Below are 26,418 nucleotides of genomic sequence, written 5' to 3'. Positions count from 1 at the left end.
CTTAGGGGGAATATCCCTGTTCTTACTGTAAGTCGCTCTGGAAAAGAGAGTCTGCTAAATGACTAAATGTAAGTGTGAGAAAACATACACAAACTTGCAGACATGAGTATGACACACCAGCTCCCATGCACACACAAACAAAGGTCTAATGTCTAGGTTCTATCAAAAGAAGTGTTCACATTTGACTCTCGTTAAACCAGTTGTGGCAGGTTTATTATCTGTTTAGTAATGCCTTTAAATATTTAGAATTACAACTAGGTTTACGTCTGAGGACCATATTTATTTGAACAGCTTTATCAACTGAGTAAAACTTACTTATGAACAGATCTTTTGAAAAGAGGAAGTTGGATTGTATACTAACATCTCCGGTCCCCTGGCCTTCCTGCACTGTGTTGTTTGTTCTCGTGTTTAGAGTTGGTGGATGTGATCTGAGCTTTGTGACTGTTCAAATGGATGCCATCTGGAGAGGGACAGGATGAAGCAACTCTAGCCCTGCAACTCCCAGTCGTGAGGGAATCAAAGCGTGAGGTCTGTGAAACCAAAGGAATTTCACTTCATCAAAATGTGGATTATTTGTGGTAAAAGATTAATAAAGGAAATGTTTAAAATGTATTACATTCAAGGCTGGTGGAATAGCATATAAATGCTATACTTTTATTTCACAGATACAAGGTTCTAGGCACTAGGAGGTTATTAAAGGTAACAAACAGTAGGTGCCTGCCTCCCACAACAAATATCCAGACTTAAATGGAGGTCCCCACAGAAATCACAAGAATGCCAATCTCCTCCAAGGTAGGACTGGAAGTCCCTTTCTCTTCTCTCCCTAAATCTAATAGAGAAGCTGATGGGGATGGATATAGTGCAGCGCATAGTTTCAGGTCCATTAACCGCCCTTCATTTGGACATCAAGGCAACTATTTGACCAAATCTGGATGTAATTTCAGGACCTTAAGTCAAAGTCAATCAACAAGCAAGTCTGGAATCTGGGAGAGAGCTCAGTCAGGAATCCTGTAACCAGACCCCAAAGTACATCTTCATGATACCAGGGCACTATTAGTAATGTTGAAAACATGATAAGTGATACATACTGATTGGCCCTGGAGATGGGATATGATATCCATTGTGTGCTCTTCTCTTGCTTCTATTAAGGTTCCTTATCTTCATATTTAGGATTTCTGCTTGTGAAAAACAACAAAAACAGAAAGATTTCTTCGGAACCACTCAACAGTGGTTTCAGGAAGACAAGGGTTTTTAGTCTGGCGTATATGAGAGTCAAATGGTTTTCTCTCTCTGTCATAGTTACTGTTTTTTTCTTCAGTTTTTTCCTTCATTACATCGGATTTCTCCCCTCTGTGATTTTCATTTCTGTCTTTGTCATCTTGACATAAATATTTATAAAAGTTGCTCTGGTTTCTGACTCATAGTTCAGTGAACACTGGTCTTCCTCATTGCATTGTTTTTGTCTGGTTCCTCTAAACATTTCATGGTTATTACTCAGGACTCAAACTCAGGTTTGTCAATTGTCAACATATTCTTTTACCTAGCCCATGCAAGAATAAAAACAACAGAAAAAGGTCAAACCTTTAATTATGTTGGTGTTTTTAAAGCATATTTTGCTGAGAGCACGTGGAATATGTGTGTGTGTCTGAAAATGTATGATTTAACATTCAGTTTGGACTCCATGCTGATGACTAAACTTGTTTTAGAAAGACCACAGGCCAACTCAGAAACAAAGATGATCATCCCTCCTTCTTTCTGCTCTGTCCATTGGATGGGAAGAAACATTCTGCCTCACGTGCACTCTGCACGTTTGACCCATATTACCCTCCCACAAAAAACACTCTGGAGAATATGTCTGCTACGTGTATTAATAACCATCTGAAAATCCTCCCCTCCGTGCTTCCAGACCAGAGGAAGGCTCATGTTTCTACTCATTATGTCAACTTGATTTTCCTGTTAGCTTACCGTGTATGTGAGATCTGGAGAAGAAACATAAAATAATTTTTCCAAGACATGCATTGGTATGTTTCATGTAACAGTGTCCTAAAAGTCAGATCTGTCATATTACTCGTCTGTGTTGTTCTAACTAGCTTATTGATTTTCTATTGCGAAGATTTGCAGGATTTCAGATTATGCTTGAGTTGGATGAGATTCAAACAAAGTAAAGTGCATTGATGTTAGCTGTAAGGACCTTGATGTGTCTCAGAGCAGTGAAATTGAGTGAAATCAGTGTTAGCACCATCACCCCAAGGCTGGAACATGCCCACTGTGCCATCTCGACATCTATCTATGACAAGTTGTTGGGCACCCCGAGCCTAAAGGTCAACTGCTGGGTGATCCTCATGTTTGCTCCCTTCCTTCCCTCCGATGGTCACGTTAGGTTGAGATCCTTTACATCCTCGTCATGACAGCATCACTCACAATAACTGATGCCAATGATGACCCGGGGACCTTGACCTCAGTTCATCTCGGTTGAATGTAGGCAACAGTATGCTGAATGTCTCAAATGCCCATCTATCGTAACTCATTAGCCACTCGTGTTCACTTGGCACATCCACCCCTGCTGAAGGCACAGTATGCAACTGCTGTCTCACAGCGTGCCTGACTGCCCATATTTTGCCTTTGAACACAACAGGAGGCTTTTTTGAGCAGGCAGAGAGCCTGTGCTTATATAATATGCACAGGAGACCCAGGACGAGGGGGCTTAACGCGCACACTCGCACCATCCGTGTGGATGCTAATGGCTGGCCTGTGGGAGAGAGTGGCCCTGCACTCATCGGTTCCCGCTTTTCAGTGGGTTGGAAAGGCATCTGTTTTAAGAGACTTCGGAGTATGTGGGGCTGGTGGGTTGATAATAAGAGGGTAATTACATACAGTGGTGTGGTGGCCAAGGTGCTGGGGGATGGGAAGGAGGTAAAGAATTGGAGAAGTATAGGGGACATTTTTGTTTGCGAAGCTCTTTAGAAGGAGCTGTCTCTGTAAAGGCAGATTAAATATTGTAGGAGTGGAGGCCTCATTCCCTTTAAGAGGCAGGTCAGAATTAGCATCCTGCTCATGGAGTAAGTGAGACAGTCTGGTGTGGCCTCTCGTGTGTGTTTGTGTGTGTGTGTGTGTTTGTGTGTGTATGGGATAGAGAGACAGAGACCAAGATGGAGAGAGAACGAAAAACAAGGAAAAAGAGACAAGGAGAAACAGAACGCAAGACACAGAATGAGACAGCAAACTATATTTCAAGGCGGCCAAGCAGTCATGCTCTACTTTACACCTCGAGAAGCCTTTTGAATCTCAAATTAGCCGCCCGTGCAGCCACCTTCAAACTTAATCTTCTCAAACTAAACATGTGCACTTTAACAGTCTTTATTATGAATGCATATGTGCAACAAAGCGCAGCTAATGATCTCTCAGCACAGCAGTTAATTGCAGAATTATCAGCATAAGCTCTGTCCTATAAGCCGATTACCTAACAGTGCAGTATCCTCTAATCAATATAAACTCTAAATATGAGTCTGTAATCTATGAATTGGGTCTGTTATACTCATTTTGTTACTATAGTGGCACTTAATGAGATGTAGATTGAATGTTGTGGTAAGAAACTAAATTGTGTCAAGGTGGTGTTTGAAATTTTAAGTCTAACAGTGGGCTCATCTTGTGACCTAAAGTCTCAGGTCATGATATACAGAAGCTGAACACAGCAAAACAAAAGTGCTTGCATATGATAATTCTTCTGTTCGATTACCGAAGGGCAAAATCTGATTATTATCAGAGAGCCCACCATTCATTAGATGGCAAAGCAACTCCTCTGGCACCCAGATTAGCTAGCTCTGAAAGCCTCTGGATCCCAGCCGGTCAAGTCTCCAGCCAGTAATCACAAGACTGATATCTTCAGAATGACAACAGATAACAAACAAGCAGACACTGCACAGAACCTGACCAATAACTTCCAATAACCACAAACTGTGTAGATACCGTGTAAGTAAAGCAACTCTTATGCATCAAGTAATTTATGTGAGCATGTGCGTACTTTACATGTCTGTATGTGTTTGTTTGTGTGTACATTTGAATTATTGTTTTGTTTAGTTTCATTTAGTGGACAAATAACCTATGGCAGTTATTTTCTGTGCAGTTTAGAATGACCTGGAGCATTTGTTAGCCTTTTAAATAGTTTTTTTTAACACATTAGACAAGCATTACAATGGCTACGCCAGTTAAATTATTCTATTTTGCAACGGCATTCAAAAACATCAATAGGGAAGTATCTAAGAGCAGTAGTCTATTGTTTAGTAAATTGTCAGAACAGTTTCAGTTGAGTTAATTCTTTTGTCATTTATGCTTGCTGTTTAATATTCTATTCCTTGCTACATCCAATTTCATTGTCCAAACTACTCCTGTTGCATTTCACATCATGAATCAAGCAAGAGGAATAATACATTTTTAAATGCACAGCACCTCAAGAGAAAGCACAATACCTAGACTACCAGATGTTCTATATCAGTTTCAGAGACTGGGCTTTGGTAAGCAAGGCCTCAGGAAACACGGCTGCAGCCGGTAGGAAACAGTATCCCCAGTTGGGGACAACACAAAGTTAAATCCAATAGAAGACCAAGGTTGCTGTATAGAGAACAAGTTCTTAAATCACTTGGCCTGTGTTGCCAGGGTTGTGACTGGGGGGACAAACAATGGAGCCTGTTTTGCTGGTTGGAGAGCAGAGTAGATGATGTGTCGTTTTTGCTCCGTCCTGAGTTCCTAACATTGTGTGAGAGTGACTGAGCAAGATAGAAACAGAAGGCTGTGGGTTCAGGTGTCAGCAGGTCAGGTGAGGCACACAGAGATGAATATTAGGTAACCATCAGTGTGGAAACAAGGGAAACACGACAGCAGTATGTCTTTGTCAAAGTCCAAAGCAGTACCTAGTTATGTATGAGTCTGTGCTGTGCTATCACAAGACAAAGTAGCATTAACCTTTCAGTTATTGTATGTGCGTATCTTGCATTGTTTAGTGAGTGCAACTAAGCAGAGTCCAACAAGTTAGACCCTTATTGATAATTTTGAGAAATTTCTATTCAGGGTTTTTTTTTAGGCAAAACAGTAGTGCTGAGACAGTGGAAACAGAAAAAAACACTAGCACTAAGTTCAACATAATTGCAGCTATACGAGCAGCTCTCAGCAATCATAAACATCTTGGGCAGGCACCTTTGGCTAAACAAAGAGAATAGTGGGAACCCTATGTCTCCATAATCACACAGCAGATAGCACATTCAGTTGTTCGGAGGGACCCATTACAAACAAGACACATTGCACTCAATCCAAATAATTCTCAATTACTGTAACAAAAAGACCTCTCAAACTCTTCAGTGGTCAGATAAGTAAATGGACCAATTTCCCCTCATTTCCTTTGGGTGAAATAACTATGATCTGTATTTCTGGAACCCCACCAAGATCACAAATTTGCCCATTTGGAAATCCAATCTCAGTAAGAATGTTATTCTCTGTTGAAATGAAGAAATACTAACTGTTTAACTACATGCTCCTATGGTTCTTCCCATTGGCACTTATTTGCTTTTCACAATGTATGCTTCATGTTTTGGCTACCCACAATGTTTTTGGGGCTATCTCGTTGTTTATGATCACTGACCTATGCACTTTTGTAAAGCTCTCTCTTGGAAGTCGCTTTGGATAAAAGCGTCTGCTGAATGAATAAATATAAACTCTTATATGCACTGACAAAGAAACAGCAATGCAGGGAATGCCTGAGTGTGTGTGTATGTGTGTGTGTGTGTGTGTGTGTGTGTGTGTGTGTGTGTGTGTGTGCAAAGCTATATACTGGATACGTGCACATGCGTGTGTGTATTCAAGAGGTGTGGCTACTTGTGGTTCTGGCTATACTGTAAATCTTGGGAAGGCTCAGTCAAGAGCTTGCAAAAGCAGCATCTCATCGTGATGACAGTAAATATCAACAAACATCGCATACTTACCCAAATATAAAGAACTAGAAAACGTACAAACAGTAGCCCTGTTATTTTAGAATATATGGTGCCTTTCAAAACAGCATACAAAGACTTGTTTACCGAGTACTGGTGTCCAGTCCACAAGTAGCCTAACGTGTCCACAACCTCAGCCAGTAGGAAAGCTGTCGGGGGTTGGGCTCTGTCGCTGTTAAGGCTGAGGGTTTGTTCCACCATCAGTCTGCTCTTGGACTCGCTGCGTTTGAGACGACAGTAACGAACGGGCAGCTAAAAGCAGGAAGAGATAAAACAGAAAGCTAGCAGAGAGAAAAAGAATGCGCATTGGAAGAAGTTTTTAAAGGAGGATATTATTTCTCAGAAGCTTGATATTAAATCGACAGAAAAACACGTCCACACAATTTTTTCGAGAAGACTCGCAGAACTGTCTTGTCAACGGCTGTCCCGTGTAAGCTTTCATGGTAAGTTTTTTGTTACTTTGTTGCTTCATGACAATACTTTAACGACACAACGCATGTAAGTACAGTTGTGACATGTTAAGTTGCAGTGATTTTGTAAATTTCCTACAACGACTACTATTAATAAATAAGTTACTTTTCAATGATACAGACGAAAAACAGAAAGCGTTGAGCAGATGCATCCAGCGCTCAACAAAAACACAGGTGTGCATAATGTATTAGATTAGCCTACACGAAGGATACAAGACAGTCTCTGCCATCCTCTTACGAAAACTTATGTCTTATCAAAATATAGTCGTCTTTGTTTTTGTGCCTTTTATGTAGACGGAGATGAAAAAAACGTGGGCTAGGATCTGAGAGAAATCTGCTTTAATAAGAACCATTTAACAAGACTATGTCACCTCGGCAGAAATTACCTTCGATTTAGATTTTCAAAATTGTCCCCCTTATCTTGTGCACCACCAGAACTGACTGGTTAGTTGGATAGGCAAAACAACATCTCATGGCCATGTGGATACCTGGTGTTGTGAACGCTTATAGTTGTCATCCACTGCTTCCTCGAGACGTGTCCTCTTCAGGGTACTAATGTTCCATTGTGTGACTGTCCTCAATCTCTATCTTTATCTTATCTCAACAGTGAAGGGGTGTTGTACATTAGTGGGGTTTGGGAACTCCATATTGTTTGTGATGTATTCAATGTCCCATTCTTTCTCAACTTAGGTTCTGGCTTGTGTGTATGTGTGTGTGTTTGTGGTGTGTGTCTATTAATACCACCTTACGGTTGGGTCTTCCTTTCTGGGTCTCACCTTTTTATATTTTTTATAATATGTCTGAAATGTTTGATCGCAAACAGGTGTTGCTTTTATGAGCAGTCTGGCTTGATCTCTCACTGACCCACTTCCTTCGAGCTGGCTCTTTAACAATCACGATGGGCTTGCTTGACTTGCTTGAAACACATTCTGTCGTTGCTGAATTGCTAGCGAGAGTACATCCTCAAAACCTTCTGTCACTCTCAAATCTATTTCTAACTTCATTTCAGTGTCTCTAATTCTGAAAGTGTGACTGTCTAAACAAAATCTCTGGTTGGGGGGTTTTGACAGTGAGTCAGACTAAGACTGTTGGTTAAGATAAAATAGCAACTGGATTGTTTTTTGGAACAAGATTCTCATGAGGGCTTGTTTATGTTATTAGTTACTAAGCATGTCTACCATTTAGTGGGTGGCTGCCACTAAGATGGATCCTGTGTAAACAAAGACAGTGCACTTGGGGAAATATGTTGTTGGCGTTCTAATTTCACCCAAGTCAAATGCTTACTCAGTCAAACTGGGGGTGTTTGGGGACTGTTGGAGGCCACGTATTTGCATTCGTAAATTCTCAAGAGATCCAGGCAGGCACTGTGTTTTCTCCAAGTCTTTACTGAACTGCTGCCTAAGCTTTAGTGGGCCTACGGTGTTGGCACGTCCATAATTCTTATCAGCATGTTTAGTACAGCAACTGAGAGATAAAATGATTTAGCTATCTGGATTTCTCTCTTTCCTCTCTCCCTCAAGTCTAGCCAGTCTAGGGAAAGACAACATTGCTTATTTTTTCTTTCAAGGTTGCCCATTTCTTCCTTCGTAACTTCATGTTTCACATGAACAGGCCCTCCCTTCCTCTCGTTTCTTTTTCTCTCTTATTCTCGTCCACCTCCCCATCCCTACTCTTGTCTAACGTTAAACCATCAGCAGAATAACTTGCTGCTGCTGTTTGTTCTCTTTCATGGACGAGTGTGCTTTGTTTTGTGAGAGCCCTCCTGGTCCTCCCTCTGCATCCCCCCTGTCCTCCTGGGAGGTAATCATCAACCTAGGAAGCTGCATGCCCTGGATGCCTCCTAATTCATTATATCAACAATGTAATAACTGCTCTGACTTCAAGTACCGAAGACAATTTTGGACTTAAATTGAGAGAATTTTGAAGTCTCTGTAATACTCCATTTAGACTAATAAAGTTTGTTTGGGTAACCTAACCATGCGTTGCATGTATGGTTTCATTATTAATCGTAATCGTAAAGTGTTTGTGTCTATCTGTGTGCATACTGTATGTGAAGTGCTTTGCTTTGTCATCTTGAGGAATTAAATTCATTCCATGTGCCAGTAAAACTATGGGACTGGGGAGAAAAAAGCGGTTTCTGTAATTTTACCAGGCCTCATATTTTAAGATGGTGTGCATGGGTAAGTGATACTCAAGTCGTCAAGGTGCTCCGGGTTTTGTCTTTGAGAGACATTGAAACTGAAGGTCAAGTCCTTCTCCCTTGGCATACGGAAAAGGAGGCCCTGTCCTTGCTGAACAATCTATTTGAATTGAAACTTTATACGTCAACGCAATATCTTGAAAACGGTACGGGAGCAGTGTAAAAATAGGGAGAGTGAATGCTTTGTTATCGTATTTGTAGTGTTTTTTGATAGTCTGATAGTCCGTTCTGTGGGTTGGATGTTTTAGTTCCCAGAATACACCCTCTGTTCCTCATTCTCCTGTAATTAGTATTGTTGTATAGCTTTCCACTCACTAAACCACAGTATGTTAAACAGCTTGAGACAACATCACTTTAGGGGAAACCGTTCATTTTGAAGTAGTCTGTGAAACGTTAGACCTATTACGGGCAGGGAGTGGGCCGATCACAAAGGAGTTTATCATGCTGATGAGATCGGCACTTTAGGGAGGTTCTGACTAGAGAAGGCTAATAAAGGTTTTTGCTGTGGCATGGCGAACTACCTCAGCAACCTGGAGGGGGTTCATTTACTGACAAAACACTGAGGACTGTGAGGTCTTGGTCTCTAAACCTCTCACCTACCTCTCATCTCACGTGTGTGTCTGTGTGTGCAAGCATTGTGTGTGTGTGTGTGTGTGTTGGTTTCTGACCCCCATGACCACCAAATGGGGCACAGGAACAACAAAGTGACATTCTCCATACTAAGCTGAGCGAACAGCTGGTCTGCACAGCTGCACAGGGGGACAGGAGGGGTTGGAGTCATCCTGGATCGCAGCCCCCGAGACGGGCTCAGCGCTCAACATGTCACGTCCTCTACTGTTACCTCTTAAAGTGGGGCTTCGTGGTTGGCTAAACTGCTACTCTTGAGTGCGGACCTCGTTCAGGGTAGTTCTCAGTTGGAGAGAGAGAGAAGGGAGGTATGGTGACATGGCCTCCAAATAGGTCTGTAGGGTACAAAGGGAGACTACTGTTGAAGGTCCTCTCACATTTGTCTTTATACCTGGCAGGTTGAAAGCAAAGGCCCATTTATCTGGTGAGGGGGACAGCTTTTACCTCCCCAACTGCCACATACTGTCAGCTCCTCCCTTGGCTGCCTGACTAATTGCCTCATTTTGATGCAAATGGTCCATGGAACTCACAATACTCAGTGTCTATATTTAATATTTACCTTTCTGTCCTACTCCAATTTTCTATCTATAACCTCTTACCTGCTCCACTGTCCCATTTAAAAAAAACTTATCTGTCAACTCTGATGATGATGAACAAAACTAAAGACACTGTAGCGATGGGATGCTGCCATTCTGCAGACATTGTCCAGACAGTCAAGTTTGAGCTGGTACGATTTACTTGTGCAGGTTGCAGGGGAGGGAGGCATGGTTTTGTTATCTTTGGACTACCCTGCCATCAGGTTCAAGCCTATCTTTTAATATTCCAGGTTATATCTCTAAATAAGGTTTAAGGAATGTTCTTTTTCAGAGAAGCTCAAGATCCGCCACAGACCTGTTCTATATTGGGGGAATACGTGATTTCCCATGTTTTATTCACATCTTTAGATATTACATTTCTTGAAAATTAAGCAAAATGTTCAAAATCCAATCTAAAATTTTCCTTTTTGAAAAGACTGTACTGTTATTCCCGATCCACGTTGGTAGATAACTGGTGTCTGTAATGGCTGGTGTGGGCATGGTGGATGGTGTGGGCATGATGGGTGGTGTGGGCATGGTGGGTGGTGTGGGCATGGTGGGTGGTGTGGGCATGGTGGCTGGTATGGGCATGGTGGGTGGTGTGGTCTTAGTGGCTGGTATGGGCATGGTGGTTGGTGTGGGCATGATGGCTGGTGTGGGCATGGTGGGTGGAGTGGGCATGGTGGGTGGTGTGGGCATGGTGGCTGGTGTGGGCATGGTGGGTGGAGTGGGCATGGTGGGTGGTGTGGGCATGGTGGCTGGTATGGGCATGGTGGGTGGTGTGGGCATGGTGGCTGGTGTGGGCATGGTGGCTGGTGTGGGCATGGTGGCTGGTGTGGGCATGGTGGGTGGTGTGGGCACGGTGGGTGGTGTGGGCATGGCGGCTGGTGTGGGCATGGCGGCTGGTGTGGGCACGGTGGGTGGTATGGGCATGGTGGGTGGTGTGGGCCAGCCAAGACTTCCTGTCTTCATGATCTCCATCAGCTGTTTTTCCCTTGACCTCTTGGTCTGAGATTTTCTGCACTGTAATTGTGTACAGTGGAATGGAAGTATCAGGCTCATGTTACTGGGACGACCCCTCCCTCAGGTTATTTGTTTGGTTATTTTTAAATACACTTCTTACTACGTGATGATTTCTGTCCTGATTAGCCCCCTGCTGAGGAAGAGAAACACACACTTACTCTCTCTCTTACACACACACACACACACACAAACCTCCTTTTCGCATGCATGCACACTTATGTACCCTCAAGAACAAACACCAACCGTCGGACATACATAGCAATAGTTGCTGACCACACCAGCACGAGTTGAGTTATTGAGTGTGATAGGTGAGTGGAAATAGTTTGGAGAGTCTGAAGGAGAGGCACAGGGTCTGAGGTGGTGGCGGGCAACTTGGGGGGGCAGACGTGTCATACCATTGCATAAGGGCTTATGCTGAGGTGAACTGGGTCTGAAGTAATTAGTCTGGAGAGCTGTTCTGCTTGCTCCGCTGCCTCACAGCGAGCTCCAGTGCCACGCTGGGAGTAAGGGTGGGATGGAGACAGACGTGGGGGCTTTAGCTCCTGCCTACCCGCCCCTGTATTCTTCTAATCTCTCTGTTCTTTCTTCCTCTCCCTCAGATGTGTAGAGGAAGGGGTGCAATGCATTCCACAGTGTTTCCTCTCACTGGAGAGAGTGGACTAGGGTGGATATCATGGAATTTTGTTCAGTGTGCTTTCTGGGTGAAGGGAAATGGTTGAGGCTTTGGCTTGAGTCGTGGTAAATGAGGATCTCTGGGAAAATAAACAATGATTGGGAGCGTTTTTGGCAGAGTGTGTTGCTTGCCTCTTGTAGGCCTTCCTGTGGTATGCCATGGGTGTCTTCACAGCAGTTGATACCTTATGGTCAAAACAACGTTGTAATCGGTAAACACATACTCACCCGTAGAACAGAATGACACGTTCATTTGACATTCTTAGAGTGCTGTCTTGCTTTCGGAACACTTTTTATCATTCATGCTCACGAACTGCTGTTTCATCACTTCCTCATCGCCTCTCCTTGGCCTTTGTTCAGGGTGTGGTCTCATCACTCTGTGGTCGGCTGGCTTGGCCTTGGCACGGAGCAGTAGAATAATAAACCAGTGAGTGGAGAGAAGGGGGGTTGGGGAGGGGGGGGCCTGGCAGGCAGTGTTTAGATACACAGGAAGTGGGCCTCCGCCCTGCCCTGTTGTAGACCAGTAGGAGAAGGCAACCATCATACTGTAGACACCCCCCCCCCTCTCATTCATTTAATGACCTTTTCCGTATTCAGATGAATATTTTTACACTAATAGGTATTCTGACCCAGATTAAGGGATAACTGCTTTAGGCCTGTGTATGTTTGCTGTTTGAACTATATAGCTTAATTTGCTGCGTAGTTTGCAGCAGAGCCTTAGAGTTGAGGCCTCACTGGGTTCAATCCTGTATTTTGGGGCGAATCTGTGTGGATATTACTGCCTGCAGATTATGGAACTTAATCTCTGTCCTCACAGTTTTTTTTCTCCTCCTCTCCTCTTCTGAACTCTAAGCTGTCAGTCAACAGTGTCTGTTTATAGAAGATGTTAACATCTGGTTTTGGACTCTCGGTTCATCTGGAGAGAAAACATTGTGGCTCATACACGAAATATCATCATCCAGCTAGGTTTGCATCCAATCTATTTGATTGCTGGTTTGCACAAAATACATTAACTTTGAAGTAGGGGATTAGGTCTCTGACCTAGACTGGAAGGATTCTACATTGAGCAGTGTCCTTCCACTCCAATTAAATATGCCCCTCAGCATGGGCGCACTTCCTGGGGTGCTCCTAGGCGGGATTTAACCTGGCAACATGTGCCAGGTTCATTCAGGTCTATCTTTTGGGTTACAGCTTCCTTCTGGCATACCCCTCCTCACTCATCATGAGCAGTATGTCATGCCTCTCTCCACGAAACGTGCTTATTAGAATAAGGCCCGGCACAGTCTCTATCATCTGGTGTCCGTGTTGTAGAGGTTGCTCTGTATTTGATATGCATATTGATTGTGGTGTTCTGCATGGGAACAAGGGAAACAACAGTCTGTGATGCTCTTTGTGCTCCTCCCTCTGAGATTTCCATTTGGACTCAAATCCTCCTTTCATACAAGTCAGAAACTGAAGCTGCAAGTCATGTTTTATTTATGCTTTGTACAATGTAAGTCAGTAGGGGGTTGGAGAGGGAAGGACAGAGACGGGGAGAGATGAAGAGGGAGAGAGTGAACTGTTTGTTTGTGACAATACAAAGCCGCCTATTCACGCTAAATGACAATTTGATTCTGCGTTAAAGCAATGGCTCTGTGGTTGAACTAGTAAAACAGTTATATGATCAATTTGTCCTTTTTAGCCACAACCAGCTGCTCATAGTTCGCTTGGTCGGTTGGTCAGTTGGTTGGTCAATCCCAAAGCATTTCCCCACCCTTTGATGTGCAGCTATTGTGAATTTGAGCTTGTTTGATTACATCCTCTTATGCCTAGTCCACCAATCTCAATAACATGATGTAATAATACATCATTGAATGTTTTATTATCTCTGTCTCTCTCTCGCTCACTCACTCACTCACACACACACACACACACACACACCACACAAACTGTCTGCACCGTGTTTGATTCCTTTCTGGCAGCTGGCAGGGCAATTAATGAGGATTACATCTATTGATACAGAGGTGAGAGAAGTGACCCCGTCCTTAGCTAAGCACCTGTTTAAAATCGGTGGACCAGTCATAGTCCTAAAGCATCCAGGCATTAAATTGTTCCCATGAACCCAAAGTCATACAGCATCACATCTGCATGTCTTGAACGATTGGTTCTGTTTCCAACATGCTGGTGTAGCCATGTTGTCCAATAAGGTTGAGCTTTGCCACAGTGTGATGTTTATGAAGCCATGTTTGGATTGAGCTTGGTCATGTTTGGGACGCCACAATCCCTTTACGCCTTCTATCTGTTAACAGAAGCTCATCTTAACAGAAACTCAATCGGTACACACAGGGTTTCAATATCCCCAGGCTTCATGTAAAGAAGTGAATATTTAGCAAACAGCCCTGAACCAGGATGTGCATTAACCAGTTAGCAACTTCCAACCGTCTGTAATTATTGGTTCTGGTTCACCACAAGTAACCCTCAAGACGAGCCCACAGTCTCCTCCGCTGTGCCAAGCCAGCTCCAGTGCTGCCTCGACTGTGATAGAAAGCCTGGTTTGTGGGTATAATCACAGAGGGATGCAGTCTGGCTGGGTGAATGTGGACCGAGTGGGGAAGAAATTTGACACCAGGACCCATGGAAGCCAATTGAGTTACAGTGGCTCAGCGCTGTAAAATGTGTGTGTGTAATTGAGTTAGTCTGTGAATAGAGGATGGACAGATTGTACACAGAAAATGAGCTTGGGGTAGGAGAAAGCCAAACGTGCGTGTCAAATTTTAGTGAGGTTGGGGGCATTGGTTTGGGTTTACGTAGATAGCACCATAGTCCCACGTGCTTGTTTTAGTATGTGGTTATTTTTTTCATGGGTAAAACTACCGATGTGAAGAATGGATTTTGCCTCACTTTTTCTTGACTTGTGTACTGTCAAAACGTTTCGTAGATGAAAGTAGATGAGAGCACCAAGGTGAGTGGAGGTCTAGATTGTCGTGTTTCCCTCTCCCCAAAGGGTGGCGCTGTGTTTCTCACCTGGACGGTTGCAAGGTCAGTCCCAGAGGCTGCTGGGAGAAAGCCTGTGGCTTGCTGTGGGAGTCTGACATGCTTTATTACCAGTGATGGCAACAAGAGGCTTTATTTTCCCTGGGAACTCTGTTGCTGCCCAGCTAGTCTAGAGTTTCTCCCTAATTCTGGTAATTGAAGCCAAACAAAAGATGAGGGGCCGGTTAAGAGATGACGCGTGAGCATTGTCCTGGGGGTGAAAGGTGAAGTATTCAATTGTAGATGGTAAATGAACGAAATGTGCTTGGAATGTTGGACCGTGTGCACACTTGAGTTCATGTGGATTTTCCCTCTGTTTTCCCCTTTTTTCCCCACATTGTGTCTTTGTGAGTCAGACGTTCCTCCCTCATCAACACCGTAAAGTTATTAGTGTCACCTCAGGTTTTTACCCAGCTTGGAATCGTAGTAGTCACATCAGTGTAAAGTCCAGGTTTAACACATGTTCCCTTGGTTCTGTCTGCAGCCCAGGAGCAGTGAGAGAGTGGAGCCCCAGGAGTAGCAGTGAATCCCTGGGATGCACGGCCGACCAGTTCCCCCTGTTTCTCTCAGGCCTCCAGAAGCCCAAAACAGGGTGCCAGTAAGAGGTGAGCTCTTCTGGGGAAACGATGGTTCTGATAAGAGCACTACTATACCACTCACATGTACCTGAAATTGGGTCAGGGAGCTTTCTGGCACTTCCTTCATCCATTCCTGAAGTTCGGCTCTGTGAAAACATGATCGTCAAATTACTGGCTGGATTCCCTATCACAATGTTGCCATTTCCTTCCCAGCTGCTTTAAATTGTGTCCAATAATAAAATCCAAGCCTAACTAAGATGGCCCCGGACTGGAACTTTATGGATGTGTACAGTCGTACTGCCATAGACAACATTGTGCCATTGCATATTCACTCCAGTGAGGCTGTTGACACATTCCTGCTGAGTCGGGTGAGTGTAGAGGGAGTTAGCTAGCCACAGATCTTAATCACAAATGGGATTTTGCATTAATGCTGAAGCTGGAGAGATGTAACCCTAATCTCCTTGGCACATTATACAGCTAGATTATGTGTGGGTGAGATAAGCCCCTGCCAAATCAATACTACCCTTTTCTGTGAATTTGTCATTATTTTACCAGGAAAAGTAATTTTCACCCCGTGAAGACTTTTGACCGATTGCTGCGGGCAGATCGTTGAAAATGCCAAACGTTTAGTGTCTGTGTGGCTTTATTTGTCACTGCGTATTTGGACTGACTGGTGCCATTGAGGATTTTGGGGGAGAGAAGGAGGGCGAGGACTGGAGACAGTTTTAGCTGCAGTGCTCAATGGGACTGACGTCCCCAAGCAGTGGGAGCCAGGACACTGATGGATGGCCCAGCTTTCTGTCTGCCACAGACACCAGCCCTTGTTACGAAAACATAAAACTTCCATATATATACTCCCGATATACCATATGTGTGTATTTGGATATAAACTAGTGTTATGGTGTTTGGGTTTGTCCGGAATGATACCCTGAACCTCATCTACAGAGATGTGTCCATCTGAATGGTGTTATTTGTTGAGCAAGCATTTCCTCTGATTACTGGCCTCCTTGTCGTGGTTACTCTAGAGGGAGGGAACCCAAGCAAATGACTCTATACTTTTCTACCTTGTAAATCAACGGTGGTCCTCATTCCTAAAGGGCTGAGTCATAGTATAGGTCCCCCCCCTTTGGCTCATAAAGAGCCTGTGTTAATGGTGGCAACATCACTGTGATTTGTTGCCTGCCTCTTTTCTGTGAGTGCCGCTGCTGGTGGCCTTGACCGTGTGATTGATAGTTTTTGTCACAGGGACACTGTGTGTGTGTGTGTGTGTGTGTGTGTTTCATCTGGTGGTGGGAGGCTTCTCCTGCTAACCGTAGAGTTTCTTCTTTTATTATAGAACCCATTCTCAGTAGAGTCACCTTGAACTTCCTCAGTCTCCCTGTTTTCTGCTTATAAACAGCACTACCATTTCCACACCTATCTGCTCTACCTGAAGGACAAACTAAACACTGGCCAGTGTGACCCAATTGTTAGAACTGAGAGGGAATAGAGAAAGAGAGGTAGAGTGTGTGTGTGTGTGTGTTCTGTAGCCTACTTCCCTTACCCTACTTTGCTTCCCTCCATGGTGACGCTGAGCTCTGATTGAACATCTTTTTTTTCATTTATTGTGGCCAGATGGTAGATTTACAGGTCAAAGCTGAGGCTGGATGCTGCGGTGGTCATCTGAGTATTACTCCTCTCCTGGAGACTGACAGGCTGGGAACAGGACCTGGCTGGGAAGTAGTTGGATGACAGTATGTCAGGACTTATCACAAGTCTTGGATATCACTGTCTGCTGAGGCTTCATTAAGCAGCTGTAACACATTCAGTCTTTGATTGAAGTATGAACCCTTGCTGGGTCCTCTAGATCCTACTTTCCCTCCCATCCTTCCAAACGTCCTGAATGACTGAGACTTTTGGTAGAACATAATGTGCTCATTGCCCTTTTTTCTACCAATACTCACTTAATCACTATTATATACTGACAGCCCGTCGGCTCAAGATCTGCTCACATGCTGAATAGTCTTGAAATGTTTGTATTTGTTGATCTTAATCTGATGGCCATTTTCTTCATTTTTTTCTTCTCTCTCTCTCTCTCTCTCTCTCTCTCTCTCTCTCTCTCTGTCTGTCTGTCTGTCTGTCTGTCTGTCTGTCTGTCTGTCTGTCTGTCTGTCTGTCTGTCTGTCTGTCTGTCTGTCTCTCTCTCTCTGTCTCTCTCTCTCTCTCTCTCTCTCTCTCTCCCCTGCTGCTTGACAAAGGTATTGAAGTGCACTAACTTGCGGTGCGTAGTCGTGTTTGTTCAAAGGAAAGAATGGAGTAAAAAGAGAGAGCAGAGTGGGAAAAGGGGAGGTGTGGGTGAGTATACTTGAGAGAGGGAGGGCTCCCCTCAACCTTGTTAGGGGGAGGAGTGAAAGAGAGGAAGGGGAGGAGAATGGTCTCCCATTCACGTTGGCGGTATTTGGCTTGATAGCATGAGCTGTGCATGGAGAGAAGTTTCCCTGAGGATGTTGAAGGTAGTCACTCCACCGGCTAAACGTGTGGGAGAGCAGAGCACAGGGAGAATCTTTGTGACTAAACTGGGACAAGAGGACCTTCAGCTGGATAAGAGGAGGCCACAGGAGGACACACAGCAATGCAGGGGTCATCTGAGGGTATGTAAGGAACTGATGGAGGAGGGTGGGGATGGTGGGGGTCCATGGGTGAGAGGAAAGAGACACTTTGGATGTGATTGGGATACGAGTGGCAGAGGGTGTATGAGTGCAATTCTACAAGATTGTAAACATTTTCTTTGCGATAAAAAGTTTTACATTTCTAAAAACTGAAAGTGTTCTTTTTATAGAATGTTGTTTTTTATTCGTGAATGCCAGCAATCAGAGTTACTGAAGAGAAGACTGCAGCAATGTAAAGCATGTGAATCAGAAACAGCCTTCTTTCTGTCTTCTATAGCTGATTACAGTTCTCTCTCTCTCTCTCTCTCTCTCTCTCTGTCGCTCTCTCTCTCTCTCTCTCTCCATCTCTCTGTGCTCACTAAAACAAAGACAGTGACAGACAGAGGAAAGTTCTCCAGGAATGTTTGTGAGAGAAACAAGGTCTTTTCTCTCTTTCACTGCAACCATCATTGTCCCAGAGCTGCCTCCAATGTACCATTCACTCCCGACTGAAAGGCGCGCATGTGTATACAGGCCTAAACATAGATGTTTATATTCTAAATTACACGTTTGGCTTTCTGGGGCTATTTATTTGTAGGTTTGTCGTTTTGGGATAATACAGAATGAGCACACTAGAGGAATTACAGGTTGTTTGGCTTTCACACAATAACAGATGTTTGTGTCACAGCTTTTTAGTATAACAAGGTCTATGCTCATTGAAAAGGTAGGTTGCCCATGAAACCAAAATAGCACTGTCACACTTTTCTGCTGTGTTCTACTTTCAGTGTTGGACTCTCGCAAACGAGAGGGATAGGAAGCTGTGGAGATGGGGAGGGAGTTAGAGGGGTTTGGGGAGTGAGAGCCTGGGAGAATGTGTGTGTGTGTGTGGAGGAGGGGATTTCCAGACTGTTTGTCCCCAGTCTCTCATGCATGCACGGCCTCTGCTCTGCCGCTCTGCCCCGAGTCACAGGAGGTGCAGCTCCCGGCGCCTCACCATCAAACCAGACCCGGTAAAACACTGCAGTCCTGTTTACCGGCCCTGACACATCCCCTTATGTGGGTTGTATTTTTAGCCCCCAACCCCTGTGGCTGTGTGAGTGTGTATTTGAGTGTGTGAGTGTGTGTGTGTGTGTGTGTGTGTGTGTGCCAGGGCAGCAGTGGCACAAAGAAGGATTTAGTGCAAGCTCCCAGTTTGTCTCAAAGCATGTTTTTGTGACGTTGGACTACACACGCAAAAAGCCAGAGAGCTATACTGTAGGTAGGTGTGTGTGTAGGTGTGTGCGTGTATGCCCAAAACATCCATACGTCATATTGCGTCTTGACTTCCTGTGGTGCTTCATGTACAGGCTGATGAAATGGGACCATGTCAGGATGTTTCATGGCAGATTACTATTCAGACAAACAGGTTACGTAAGTGGCTCAGCCTAATGAAAATGCAGTTGTGCGGCCGATGTCTGGCAGCCTATGATAGCTGCATCTGGCAACAGTCCAGGGCTGAAACGTAGATTTGACCATGAAACAAGATCTTCAAATAACACATCTGTTTCATAACTCTCCCTGATGTGCAGATTTCTCGTATGGCCTGCATCGCTGTGTCTGCTCTGACTGGCTCCCCAACACTGCTTCACTGCCCATTTCCTTGTAATGTGGCAAATGGCAAGGTCGGAAATCACCAGGGGCTTAGGGTTAAAAATGCTCCTTAAAATGTGTTCAATACTCCTAAGTGAAACTTGAGGAACCTGGTGGCACCTGTTAAAGCATGGTGGACAGGAGCCCTTCCAGCCCACCAGTGTTATTAGACCCTCTGACCAGCCCCTCCTCTGCCCACTTGAGGCTGAGCAGTCAGTAGCCTGCACGGCTGCCAATTCCTCCTGATGGGGGAGTGACTGTCTGCACCACTAAAGAGCATAAGACCTACAAGGACTTTCCCAGACAAAAACAATCTGGCTTTTCACATACCTTCAAAGCCACAGTCAGCCCAGGGTGAATATCCTTTCATGTAACTCCACAATCACCCACATATTTCAACTTTAGGCCTCAAGAGTTAACTCAATCCTTATTATTTAATTACTTTAGCACAATGACCTAAGAAAAGAAAACCAGGATGTTTTCCTTTGTACCAGGAAAGCCATAATGCCAAGTTGGAGTACACCAGACGTGTTCTAGGTACCACACTTGTCTTGTGTTCCTCTCTGAAACCAGAGGCTTTGAGATGCTAAGGAGGGAGGTCTCTGTTTCTGTGTTAGCTCTCTGCTCCACTTCCCGCTCCGAGGTCATTCTCTTCCTGCTTGCGCTAAGGGCCCCCATCACCACGGCAACCCCGACAAACAAAAAGGGGGACATGTGGAGTCGGGAGGGGCCATTGAAGCTGTATAAGAGACTGCACAGTCTGTCCAATCTCAGCCAGTTTGGTAGGATTACGGTTTCTACTCTTATCAGGGAAGACAACTGGGCCCCACACTGGTATCATTGGTCTGAGTAATGCATGGAAAATACGTTTTAAAAACTCCGTCAGGGGGTTTAGGTTACGGTTTAGATAAACATAGAGTTCAACCATGTCAAGAAAGAGGCCTTGAAATGTGTTTGGTAATATTGGTACTGTCAAACGGAACATACTGAATATTCCTAAAAGTGAACCGTATTATAAGAAAGGTCTGTATATTTCTCATTTGTTTGGTAGAAAGGGCAGCCTAGTCAGTCTCTACGCTCATTTAATTTTGAAATGATTAACCGGATTAAACATGGCCATGGATTTATTGGTCTTTTCAGCATGGAGAATCCCTTTAGATGCACTCAACAGGCATGCTCTAACTGGGCCATGGATAATTCCACTTCTTAACTAGCTTTGTGTGCACTGGGGTTAATTTGCCCATTTTAGATTTTCTACAATGCTGCCCCTACAAAAAAAGGATTGTATGATTGTTGCATCTAATTGTACATCTCTTACATTTTTTTTTTTACTTCAGTTATGATCCCATAAGTACAATATGGATCCTACTGCTGTCTTTGCTAATTAAAGTATCCTAATCACAGTTAAACCTTAGTCGTGGCTGGTCCTTTTGGCACCGTGGCACGGTGCTTGGACAGAGCCAGGGGCAGCTGGTGCCTGACTGGCTGCTGTTATTAACGAGGGGCTGGCTGACGAACACACCACACACTCCCATTATTCACTGGCCTTGCCAAAACCCTCGACAGTCATTTATCTGTGTGTGTGTGTGTGTGTGTGTGTGTGTGTGTGTGTATGGGTGTGGGTGTGGGAGGATGCTAGAGTATTTGACCAACAACAAAAAAAGGACATATCCTTGATGGATGTTCTGTGTTCAGACTTTTTCAGTCCAGTTTAATCAGTGTGGTTAAGCAGCCCTTGGTGCACACGGCTTTGAGACAGAGTGTGAAACAGGACACACCTGTGGCTAAAATATCCTCACAGCTTCGTCACTGACTGTGTTAACCACACACAGCTGGCTACCTGCTTAATGTCCTGCCAGCATCAACTAGCTGTGACCCTATCATCCTACATCCTGTCTGTCATTGTTCTTCTCTCACCACCAGACGGTGTACCGTGGGACAAATTGATGTCACAGTCAGTCGCTGTGGCCCACTGAAATCTGTTTGTGTGTATGTCAATGCTTACGTACCTTGACACTGAGCTTGTCTTGTTACACAAAGCATACTTTCTTACCAGACCATACAGTCCAACGCATAGCATTTAAGCCAAACTTTTATATAACTTAAATATATACCGCGTTAGCTGCAGCTGTGTTTGATAAGATGTGAGGAAACAGTTCCCTTTGTTACTGTCAGGAGAGAAGCCAGCATGTCAGGGACCATTTTACATTTCCCAGATGAAAAGAGGCCCCATTTTTTTCCCGGCTCAGGCTTTACAGGCTGGAAGCCTCAAGTTCTTTTTGTGCTGCATGAATGGGCTCTGTGAATGACTGTGAACCCAGTGTGTGTGTGTGGGCCCGCATGGTTCCGTATCATTTTGGATCATCGACTTGAATTATCGATCATCAAGCGTGAAAGACTCTTTTTTTCTCCTCGTCTCTGGGTGGCCATCGTGATTTATTGTCCAGCTGTATGTTTCCATAAAGTTTGAATACAGTTTTGAACCCTGCCAATGACCATGAGCCTTGTATCTCCCTGTCTCTTCCAGAGTGCGTGGGCCCACTAATCAACTGCTACTATGGCCCTGGTTCAGGCTCCGCCCATCTCCTCTGCTGAGCACCACACCCCCAGCCGCAGCGGGGCCCGCAGTCGCCACCCCTCCGGCCCCCACTCTCCCCCCGCTGCTCCCCCCTCCTCCCTGGATGCCATGGGCTCCGTCAGCAGCCTCATCGCCACCCGCCCCACCTACCAGGACCACCACAGCCGGCCTGCTGCAGAGCTGGGCACCAGATTCCGACGACAAACCCCCGGGGTTTCCAGCCTGGACGCCGACACGTGCCAGGACTCCCTGCTCCGCTGCCTGACCCCGCCCAGCAAGAAGCAGAGCACGGCGGTATCTGGTAAAGTCCAGCAGAAGGATGGAGGTAATGGGAACTACACCTACCTGAATGTGGACTATGTCGGGGACTGGAATGACAACCACGTGGCTTCCGGTAGCCCTGCGAGTGACATAGAGGAGGCCAGGGAGGGCCAGGGTCTGAACGGGAACATGGGCGGACCCCCTCCCAAGCTGGTACCCGTGTCTGGGAAACTGGAGAGGCACATGGAGAAAACCGTCATCCGGCCCACCGCCTTCAAACCCGTCGTTCCCAAAAGCCGCAACTCCATGCAGTACCTCTCCCCTCGCCATGGGCGCAGCCTGTCGGAGAGCCAGAGCAATCTAAACCTGTTGAGCCCCGCCCAAAGGGAGTCTCCTTCCTGTTCTGACAAACGGAACTCTTACAGCGGCGCCCGCAACGGAGGAAGCAACCAATCCTGTTCCTTGTCCGACTCTGGACGCAACTCTCTGTCCAGCCTGCCCCCTTACAGCAGCACTGGGTACAGTCTGGCCCAAGGAGAGGCCCCCGGAGGGCACCTGGAGCCAATGAAGAGCGCCCCAGTGAACGGACATGGACACTCCAACTCAGACAGCGGCCGCTCCTCCTCCAGTAAAAGCACAGGCTCCGGGTCGCTGAGCGGGCGAGGGCAGCCCCTCTCAGACAGTGGGTCAAGCGGGCGCTCCCCTGTCCCAGTGGAGGGCTACGAGGGCGTGGTGAGAGACCTGGAGGAAAAGCTGAGGGAGAGAGAAGTGGAGCTCCAGCAGCTCCGGGAAAACCTGGACGAGAACGAGGTGGCTATCTGCCAGGTTAGTGTGGGGCTCTGTTAGCGAGAGGTGGCTATCTGCCAGGTTAGTGTGGGGCTCTGTTAGCGAGAGGTGGCTATCTGCCAGGTTAGTGTGGGGCTCTGTTAGCGAGAGGTGGCTATCTGCCAGGTTAGTGTGGGGCTCTGTTAGGTTTGAGGGCTACAGACCAATGTTATCATTTCATGACCATATAAAAAAAAAAAACTTCTTTATCCAACATTGGGCTGTGAGTTTGTTTCTGTAATCATCAGACATCCCCCTGCCCCCCCCTCCCCCCCAGGTTTACGACGAGAAGCAGAAGCGCTTTGAGCTGGAGTTGGAGGAACTGCGTCAGAGCTGCGCCACCCGGATGCAGACGGCCTCCCAGAAGGCTCAGCGAGCCCAGCAGGTGCTGCAGCTGCAGGTCTTCCAGCTGCAGCAGGAGAAGAAGAAGCTGCAGGAGGACTTTGCCCAGCTGCTGCAGGAGCGGGAGCAGCTGGAGGAGCGCTGCAGCTCATACGAGCACGAGAAGATCCAGCTGGGGCCACGCCTCGAGGAGACCAAGTGGGAGGTGACAAACCAGTGGTGACGCCTGGACCTTTTATGTCAAATATCTCTCTCTCTCTCTCTCTCTCCCTCTCTCTCTCTCTCTCTCTTTCTCTCTTTCTCTCTTTCTCTCTTTCTCTCTTTCTCTCTTTCTCTCTTTCTCTCTCTCTCTCTCTCTTTCTCTCTTTCTCTCTAACTACATAGATAGGGATTGAGGTACACCAAGTGAGGATATTCTAGTCAATGACTCAATGGTGTATTTGATTTTAAGCAGTGCATGGTCAACAGCTAATAGTTGGTGCTGACTAATAGTCCCCATAAAACTGTGACAGGCAATTAAAAAAAGGCTGTTATTTGTACAAAGGCAGGTAGGACAAGGGCCCAGTAAAGCACATATTTTCTCTCAGCACGATTCTGCCCCGGGCATGGCACTAACTGGCAAGAGGCAGGAACTGAATGGTACATCCATCAATCACTTGGAACAATGGAACGAGTTGGCTGTCTCCCTTTCACTTTAATGTTCTGACAGCAATCAATAGCAAAATGTATCTTGTTACCATTTCAGAAAAAAAGGCTTTGTTTTTCTCTCAATGGGGTAATTCACAGCATTGTACAAACCAGGAACCTAAGAAGGTTGTAAACGGAAAGTAATACTCGTGTCTATCGCATTCCCTTGGCTTTCTGACATTCCCCTCTCCTTATGTCACTGCGGGGCGTTGCCTTGTCATACGTGATCATGTGACCCGATCCTGATGACGTATCCCCCCTCCAGGTGTGTCAGAAGTCTGGGGAGATCTCCCTTCTGAAGCAGCAGCTGAAGGACATCCAGGGGGAGCTGGCCCAGCGTGTGGGGGAGATCGTGTCCCTGCGGGGCCAGCTGAGAGAGACCCGGGGTGAGGCCACCAACAACCAGGCCCTGCTGCAGGAGGCCACCTCCACTAGCCGCACGCGCACCCTGGAGCTGGAGGTCTGCGAGAACGAGCTGCAGCGCCGCAAGAGCGAGGCGGAGCTGCTCCGCGAGAAGCTGATTCGTCTAGAGGAGGAGACGACCCGCCTCCGCGACGCCCTGGCCAATCAGGGCCAAGGCATCGCCCTTCACAGCAACAGGCATTGCCAGGTCTTCCACGAGGGGGAGGAGCAGATGCTAGCCTACGAGAGCGACGAATCCAAAGCCCAGCGTCAAGGCAACAGCGACGCCCTGCAGAACATGCGGCTGCAGCTGGAGAGGCTGAGGGGGGAGCTGGCGCTGGAGCGTCAGCGAGGGGAGGAGCAAGCGGGGAGCTTCGAGGATGAGCGCCGGGTGTGGCAAGACGAGAAGGACAAGGTGATCCACTACCAGAAGCAGCTGCAGCAGAACTACGTGCAGATGTACCGCCGGAACCGGGAGCTGGAGCGCGCTCTTCGGGAGCTGAGTCAAGAACTGGAGACTAGGGATGAGCTCGACGAGCAGGAGGAGGGCAACGAGATCAACTTTGATGAGATTGCTGCCACTGAGATCTAACCCCTACGATCATCCACTCTGTCTGTCTGTCTGTCTGCCACGTGTCTCATCCCCTGGGAGACCCTACTCTATAGGAAGCCTGTGGCCTCCATAAGTCGTTTGTAGGTCACCTCAGAATCCAGTGTTTCAACACAGCTCATAGAGGTTATCTATTTCACCAATCAACTCCTTGTACCATGTTTGAGTTCTTCTACACTCTTCTGACTGTTTTAGCTAATTGCAGTAAAGTTGGCATGTAACTTCTTAACATTGAGATGATGCTGTTGGAAAGGACTGCATTGATGAGGAGAGATATGTGTGAAAAAACAACTTTGAGGGAAATAAAATCATGAAGAGCTTTTCATAAAATAACTCATAGTACAGTACATAATGTAAATCATCATGTAAACACATTTACTCCCAAGGAATTTGTATTTTCGTATTCACTGTAGGTGGTCCGCAACTCTTGACAGGTCTAGCCTGACAATGTTAGTAAGCCTTTTGGCTTGTCATTCTTAAGTATACCAGGGTATTTGGCAAAGAAGGAAAATGCTTTAACATTACCAAATGTATCCTCGTTCCACAAGACAGATTCGTGTACACAGCCTATGTCGTTTTATATAGACAGTATGAACAGAAATACAAACTGTAAATGTATGGCAAGGAAAAATGTGACTAAAGCAAACCCAGGAATGCTGGCTGTCTGGATTGTTAGTATTAGATGTAATTTGAGGAAACTCATCCACCGAGAAAGAACATCCTAAAGATCAGTCTGTTGTCAAGTTTCTTTAAACGCTCTCATGCTGCCCTATGCCATGGAGAAATGTTGCTTGTGAAAAGGCAGAAAGAACATGCACTGAGTGAGGATGTTTTTTTTTGTTTTTTTACAAAGTTTCAATGTTTGGGCCATGACACGACTGTTAAAGTAATGTTTCTCTTCATCAATTTCACATGGCATTAACAGTTCTGTGACATCTGTAAAAAAAAAAAGAAGAAAAAAACAGTATAAAAAGGCGCACTAATTTGCAAGACAAAGAAGACACTTTATGTTCCCTGTTGTTGTTTATGGACTTCATTGTTGAGATATCCCTGATACTGAAACAAGTTTCATTATTATCTATTTCAAGAAAGCAGAGCCACTGTGAATAGACCAAAGCAATGCCACACATTTGTTCCTATTCGTTCCTACAGTGAAATGTTTGCATATTGGTGTGCAAGTGTGAATGCTATTCATGGTTCTATATTATAATTTTTTAATCCACAGTATTTGTATGAAGACATTAAATGTATATTTTCATGCTGTACATTTATTGTACCAACTGACTGTTTTTAATAAAACATGAAATGTTAAAGAATCAATT

At 45.5% G+C, this 26,418-nt stretch overlaps 1 protein-coding gene and 1 long non-coding RNA gene across 3 annotated transcripts; one reads left to right on the top strand and one right to left on the bottom strand.

Moving 5' to 3' along the window:
• Positions 1 to 235: 235 nt before the first annotated feature.
• On the bottom strand, positions 236 to 6,208 carry LOC146259607 (uncharacterized). Its single transcript, XR_014729514.1, has 3 exons — positions 6,066 to 6,208; positions 1,089 to 1,175; positions 236 to 530 (listed from the first exon to the last, which is right to left on the bottom strand). It is a non-coding gene; the product is annotated as an uncharacterized LOC146259607 (long non-coding RNA).
• LOC146259606 (leucine zipper putative tumor suppressor 2 homolog) lies at positions 6,171 to 26,406 on the top strand. 2 transcript variants are annotated; one of them, XM_084670109.1, is made up of 5 exons: positions 6,171 to 6,421; positions 15,042 to 15,162; positions 21,919 to 23,055; positions 23,333 to 23,602; positions 24,350 to 26,406. In XM_084670109.1, the coding sequence occupies exons 3-5, from the start codon at positions 21,949 to 21,951 to the stop codon at positions 25,076 to 25,078; spliced, it is 2,106 nt and encodes a 701-aa protein (XP_084526235.1). In that variant the 5' UTR covers positions 6,171 to 6,421; positions 15,042 to 15,162; positions 21,919 to 21,948; the 3' UTR covers positions 25,079 to 26,406. The 2 variants fall into 2 exon arrangements, with proteins under 2 accessions (XP_084526235.1, XP_084526237.1); XM_084670111.1 differs by lacking the exons at positions 6,171 to 6,421; positions 15,042 to 15,162 and adding an exon at positions 17,460 to 17,765.
• The last annotated feature ends 12 nt before the right edge of the window (positions 26,407 to 26,418 follow it).

Source organism: Hypomesus nipponensis, chromosome 13, assembly GCF_054491055.1.
Source record: "Hypomesus nipponensis isolate SF chromosome 13, ASM5449105v1, whole genome shotgun sequence".
Taxonomy (NCBI): Eukaryota; Metazoa; Chordata; class Actinopteri; order Osmeriformes; family Osmeridae; genus Hypomesus; species Hypomesus nipponensis.
This window is presented reverse-complemented; position numbering and strand designations above follow the sequence as displayed.